At 45.9% G+C, this 7,151-nt stretch overlaps 1 protein-coding gene across 1 annotated transcript; it reads right to left on the reverse strand.

Moving 5' to 3' along the window:
• Positions 1-5,777: 5,777 nt before the first annotated feature.
• On the reverse strand, positions 5,778-6,683 carry LOC141049989 (olfactory receptor 1E16-like). Its single transcript, XM_073546826.1, has one exon. It carries the CDS (start codon positions 6,681-6,683, stop codon positions 5,778-5,780), a length of 906 nt encoding a protein of 301 aa, XP_073402927.1.
• Positions 6,684-7,151: the final 468 nt, after the last annotated feature.

The raw sequence follows: 7,151 nt of genomic DNA on the forward strand, positions 1-7,151 counted from the left end.
AGCTGAGGCCTGGCCAGGATGTTTGTAACATGGAGAAAAAGGCATCCAAGGTGTCAAGTGGTCCACTCCAGATGCAGAAGATATCATCGATGTATCTCTTCCACACTATAGAATAGGTGCGGAAGAGAGCATCTTGATATATGACACAGTTCTCAAGGTGGGCTACGTAGCAATTTGCATAAGGGGGTGCAGTGTTAGAGCCCATCGCGGTCCCCCTAGTCTGTAAATAATATTTGTCCTCAAAAAGAAAAAAAAATTTTGTTAATACTATAGACAGGAGTTCACAGCAGAGGTTAGTCTGTTGTGGATGAAATTTAGACAATTCAAGTAGCCTACGTACTGACTGGATACCCTCCGTATGAGGAATGGACGTGTATAAGTCTTTGACATCAAATGTAACCAGGATAGCATCCTGGGGAATTGGGCCTAGATTATGGATAATATCAAGGAAGGCTCCTGTGTCTAGTAGGAAAGATGGTGTTGTTTTTATGAGAGGTGTCAGAATTTTTTCCAAGTATTTCGAGATGGGAGAGAAGATGGACTCTGTAGAGGCCACAATCGGTCTACCTGGTGGATTATTTAAGTTTTTGTGTATTTTAGGGAGAATGTAAAAGACAGGTGTGATTGGAGATTGTTTAGTTAAATAACCACAAGTTTTGTCATCCAACATTCCACTAATTTTGTATTTGGATAAAGTGTCCTGGATTAATAGTCTGACTTCATTGGTAGGGTCATGAGGAAGTGGTTTATAAACCGACGTATCGCCAAGTTGGCGATAAACTTCATCTAAATACATGGATTTGTCTAGAATTACAATGGCTCCCCCCTTGTCAGCCGGTTTGATGATAATCTCCTTATCATCTTGTAGGGTTTTGAGTGCTAGTTGATCAAGTGTAGTCAAGTTTGACGGGAAATGGACCTTGCCCTTATTGATATCACCCCTGAGGCTCTGAAAAGTGTCATCTATGAAAGAGATAAAAGTCTCTAGGGCATGAGACCCCATGGGTGGTCTATAATTACTCTTATTCCTAAGACCCAGGCTATCGGATGATATCAATGGTGAGTGCGACGGTATAGATTCGTTTCTGTTATCAATAACACTAGAGAAATGTAATTTAAGTCTTAACGATCTATAGAACCTTTGAAGGTCCATATCAAGATTGAATGTGTTATATTTATAGCTAGGACAAAAAGAGAGACCCCTCTGTAGCATACCATGTTCTGCTATACCTAGATTTTTTGATGAAATGTTAACTACAAGTGGGTCATTACCTGCGAGCGGGTTATGCGACCAAAGTCCGTGTTTCTGCGTAGGTCTCTTCCCCCTCCGGGTCCTCTTCTTTTTGAAGGTCTGCGTCTCTGTCCTAAAAAATGACTTGATGGGGCCTGTCTCTCGTAGTCTGAACCTGAGGAAGAAATGTCCGTGGTTGACCTGTAATTTGAGTGAGTGTGGAAGTTCCCGGAACTGTAGGATTCTCGCCATTTATACACTCTGTTCTGTTCGTAGTCCTCTGTATCTCGAACAAATTTATTCCTTTTCCTTGTCTCGGTGTCCCGTCGATGTTGCTCAATGACGCTGTTGATCTTGGTTTTCAAATTGTTGAATTCCTCAGTGGTAGTTGAAGATGCTAGCTATGTTTCGATGTTGGAAATCTCTTTCTTGCACTTAGTGATTCCCAGGTGCAGATGCTCTAACGTTAGAGTGATAAGGTCAAAGGAACATTTATTAATAATTTGCTCAAACCGCGAGCAAAAATCATGTGAATCACTGAAAAGAGTGGGACGTAAGGGGACCCGTAGCCCCCTAGGAATCCTCTGAACTTTGAGGTATTCCGTTAGAGTGACACAGTGTAACTCAAGGTTAGTGCATCGCCTGAGTGTTTTCTCCAGATCACGACCTCTGGTCTCTTTAGGAGGAAGTCTAAGGAAATCACTCGGCAAGGTAGACTGTGCTATAATGTTCGATGTCTCCTCTGCATTATATGAAAAAGTCAATGAAGACATAGCCCAGAGAGGGTGTGCTCAGCGTAAGGGTTACTATAATTAGTAAATTATTAGTAAAACGCTGATCATGTGACCTTTCCTAGGATCCTGCACTGTCTGGTTCGTCAATCATCTCGTCATGTCTAGAACTCTGATCATGTGACCTGTCTAGGTTTCAGCACTGGATCTGCGGTCGTCTCGTCATGTCTGGAACTCTGACCATGTGACTGTGCTCTGTTATCCTGTGGATCTGAACCCGGAAGTGCTCCCCTGGTCCTGACCTGGAAGAGGAGGTGCTATGCCCTATATCAGGCCGCCCCTTCTTATGCTCAGGGCCTGAGTATTGTGTTGTGTTCCTGCATGGCTGTTTGGTCTGTGGGGCGCTCCCTCTATTCTGTGCCCTTGCACCTTGCTCTGTCGTGCGTCTCTGCACACGCTCCGTGCTCGTATTCCGTCTCTTGTCTCGTGCCTTGTCTGGTGTTTGTCCTTCGTGCCATGTTTTGTCTCTGCTCTGCTTTGCCTTGTAGTCCTTGTCTGCTCTGATTCTGTTTCGTGTTTCTGTCTCGCTTTGCTTTGTGGCTTCAGGTACCGTCTCAGTACCCTGTCCCTGACGTGTCTCCTTACACGTGCAGGCCTCCGTCCTGACCCTGTCCCTTACGTGTCTCCTACACGTGCAGGCCTCGTTCTGTACCCTGTCTAGTCCCAAGGCCCTGCCTTGGCCCGGCTCTGGGCTTCGGCCTACGCTCCGCTGCTAGACTGTCCCTGTCCCTGGCGTACCTTGGTACGCGCAGGCCTCGCCTTGTACCTTACCCTGGCATGTCCTTTGCATGCGCAGGGCCCTGTCCTCTACTCTATGCCTTGTCTCTGTTATTTTGTGCGCTCTTGCACTTTTCGTACTAGGCTTTTCCATGCTGTCTCGCATGTGGCTCTGTCCTGTACCCTTTGCCTAGCCCTGCCTTGTGGCTCCGTGCACGTGCCTGGTCGCCTGTGCCTGTCTGGTGTGCCTCAGCCGTGCCGCCTCTAGCCGTGCTCGCCTGTGTGCCTCAGCCGTGCCCCGTCCAGTGCTATAGTGGTCTGGCTGCGTGGCCCCGCAGCGGTGCCGCCTCTAGTCGTGCCCGCCTGCAACTGCCATCGTCGGTACCACCTGCCGGTGCCCCCAGCCGTGGTCTCCGTGCTCTCTTGCACTCACGCTGGTTCTCGCACTGTGCCTTTTCGTGCTACTCTTGCACAAAGCCTTTTGCCTCTTTTGCTCTGCTCTGAACCCTAGTTTGCCTGCCGGATTCCGTAACCTGCCGACCGCTGCCAGAGGTCTGGACCTAGATGACTGCGGCATGATGTCCGGAGCTGATGTCCGCAGCCTGATTCCTGGATCCTGTCGGTCGATGTCAGCACCCGGATTCCGATGCCACCGTACCTTGTGCTCCTCCCTGGCGTGCCCTCGGCATGTGCAGGTCTCCGTTCTGAGAATCTGAACCTGGCGTGTCTCCTAGCACGCACCCTGTTTTGTTTCCTAGTGTATCCCCCGGATTCCTGAAGCCTGCTGACCGCTGACGGAGGTTTGGAGCCAGATGCCTGGACCCTGTCAGTCCTTGCCAGCCTTCCGGATTCCGATGCCTCGCACCCTGCCTTGGACTTTGGCGTGCCCTGTCACGCACCTCGTTATGGATTCTGTGTGTTCACGTTTGCACCTGTTTTGCCTAGAAGAGTTCCTGATGCCTTGGACCTCGGCGTGCTCCTGCACGCATCTTGCTTTGTGTTTTTGTGTCTTCACCTTTGCACCTGTTGTACCTGAAGCCTTCCGTAAATGAAGTTTCTTTGAACTAAAGCCTCGTCTCGCCTTTCCCTGAGCCTGCCGTCTGGTCCAGCTGCCGTGGTGGCTCACCCCCTTGGTCTTGCCCCTGACACTCCCTGTATAGGGGGTGGTTCTCACTAGGTCAGAGGGTCCACTCTCATTCAAGAAAAACGACTCAGCTTAAGCTGACACTCGTCACACAAACTCCTTGCAGATGTTGTCCTTGGTGGGATTTGAACCCAGGACCCCAGCACTGCAATGCTATCCACTGAGCCACCATGCTGCCCCACTAATGTGCCATAAACAGGAAGTTGATATCACCAACCATTCCCATTTTATTTATCCATATAAATGGCCCACACTGTAGATAATAATAATCTTTATTTTTATATAGCGCCAACATATTCCGCAGCACTTTACAGTTTGCACACATCATCATCACTGTCCCCGATGGGGCTCACAATCTAAATTCCCTATTAGTATGTCTTTAGAATGTGGGCGGAAACCGGAGTGCCCAGAGGAAACCCACGCAAACACGGGGAGAACATACAAACTCCTTGCAGATGCCACTCTGTAGATTGTTGCATACAGCAAAACATCATAGAATAGAATGTAAGAGTTGTAGGGGAACTCCAGGGTCATTGTGTCTAACCCCCAGCTCAATGCAGGAGTCACTAAACCATCTCTGGCCAGCCTCTGTTTGAAGACTTCCATTTCAGGAGAACTCACCACCTCTAAAGACAGCTTGTTCCACTGATTGATTATCCTCTCTGTCAGGCTGTGTGCCCACGATGCGATTTTTAAGCGTTTTTGCCCCGATTTTCGGCGCAAAAACGCTGCGAAAACGTTTAAAAATCATGTACAGAACGCCCCCCATGCATTCCTATGGCATTCCGCACATACTGTGCTAATGCTGCGCTTTTTTCAGTGGCGGAATCGCATCGTGGAAAAAAACACAGCATGATCATTCTTTTGTGCGGAATCGCAAAGAATTGCCGCGATTCCGCACCCATAGGAATGCATGAAAATCGCTTACTTCCCGCATGTGGCTATGCCCACCATGCGCGAAGTTAAGCGTCTCATGTGCGGTTGGTACCCACGGTGTGGTGGAGAGGAGACTGTCCTCCAGGCCCTGGGTACCATACCCCTGTGAAAAAAAGAATAAACAATAAAAATCGGGGTATATTTACCTTCCGACGTCCCGCGCTGCATTCCCGGCCACAGCGTTCCCAGTAATGCCTTGCGGCAAGGCCCTGTGAGGACGTAGTCTCGCGTGACTCTAGCGGTCTCGTGAGATCGCTATAGCAACGTGAGACTACGTCATCACAGGTCTCACAAGGCATTACTGGGAACGCTGAGGCCGGGAATGCAGCGCAGGACGTCGGAAGGTAAATATACACCGATTTTTTTATTTTTTTATCATTTTTAACATTCTATCTTTTACTATTGATGCCGCATCGGCCGCCTCAATAGTATAAATCCAGTCACACTCGTCAAACACTATGTTTGACGAGTGTGACCAACCTGCAATCACTTTCCAAGCGATGCTTCAAATCGCTTGGAAAGTGCTTGAATATCGCACGCAAAAATTGCCGTAAAATCGCTGTGAAATCGCACGGAAAAAAACGCGCGATTTCTGGGAAGGAGTCCGGTTTTTAGTGTCCGGAATAAAACGCTACGTGGTCACATAGCCTCAAAAAGTTTTTTTTCTAATATCTAAACTGTATCTTCCCATCAAAGTGAAAAAAAACTTTGATGGGAGGAGGAGTGCATCTTTAACAAAATATATAGAGGAATGGTGTAAAAAAAAGATATGACATGTACTGAAAAAATGTAATTGAATCATCTCATCCATGATTTATTCTGATTATTCTGTCAAGAAAATCCAGAAGACAAATCTTCCGTTCCTCCCTTTCCCCATCTGGAAATACAGTAATCAGCTGAGATAGTCTCATAAATATGTGAGCTGCATTTAATAATATCCATATAATTGTCTAAACATTTATTGAAGAGTTCTCCTGATCTCCTGATTCCTCAGACTGTAAATGATGGGATTCATCATTGGAGACACCACAATGTACAGCAGAGATAAGAACTTGTTCGTGCTCGATGATCTGTCATTGGATGCTGGCAAGTAAATCATGATGAGAGTTCCATAGTAGATACATACAGTGGTGAGATGGGAGCCACATGTGGAGAAGGCTTTTGACAAGCCACTGGTGGAAGAAAGGGTCATTATGACGAAGAAAATACTCAAATAGCTGATAAGAGTTAAAGCAAAAGGGATGATACCATAAATGATGGCTGTTACAAAGTCAACTAAAGTCAAGAGGTGAGTGTCGGAAGTAGCCAATTCAAGAAGTATCCTGAAGTCACAGAAGAAGTGGTCTATTGTGTTGTTACCACAAAACTCCAGCTGCCAAACAAAAATCATCTCAAAGGAAAAGACAAAGTTCAAAAACCAGGAGCCAAGAACCATCTTGAAGCAAACATGAGGTTGCATTATAGAATTGTAGCGCATCGGGCGGCAAATGGCCAAGTAACGATCATAAGACATTATAGTGAGAAGAATAATTGGGCTAAAACCAAATATGACTACCATATGGAGCTGGAAGATGCAGATCCTCACTGGCACCTCCTTCATGTCATATAGAATTACATTTAGCATCATGGGCACAATGGTCGTAGTGGAAAGGATATCGGCTACAGCTAGATGCTTGAGAAAGTAGAACATTGGGGTATTGAGGTTGTGATTGGTGGACACCAACACTATAATAAGGAGGTTTCCAGCCAGTATCATCAGGTAACAGAAGAGGAAAAGGATGAAGAGCAGAAATTTGTATTTATATAGACCATAAAATCCAAGGATCAGGAACTCTGTGACTTCAGTCCGGTTGACGTCGCACATTTTCAGTGAATACACTGAAAGTGAAAGAAACTGATTGAAGTCTCTTTCTTGTAAGAAAGTGAATTATGTCACTAATGAAAGAATTAAAAGATCACAATAATCTACATGTAGAAACAAATCCTCATACACAGATTATCGATGCTGATAAGCCCCACGTGGAGATGACCCTCGGAGTATTGTGCCATAAGACTACGGCAGTCCACAACTCGTATTTTTGAAAGTCAATAATAAATGATGTTATCGGACACTTAAATATTGATGACAAAAGATGATTAAATCAATAAAAATGTGATTTCGCCTTTTTGCAAGGATTTTAGAAGGAATTTCCATTCCTTGAGATGTTATTTCTATTTAATATCTCTTTTAATACTCCAGGGTCTCCAGACCGCAGAACATAATAGAAGCAATATGTAAAAAATAAAAAATAAATACTCATACTCACCTCTACAGTCCTCATCAGGACCAACA

This window comes from Dendrobates tinctorius, unplaced genomic scaffold, assembly GCF_039654945.1.
Source record: "Dendrobates tinctorius isolate UK_male_01 unplaced genomic scaffold, ASM3965494v1 ptg000151l, whole genome shotgun sequence".
Lineage (NCBI taxonomy): Eukaryota > Metazoa > Chordata > Amphibia > Anura > Dendrobatidae > Dendrobates > Dendrobates tinctorius.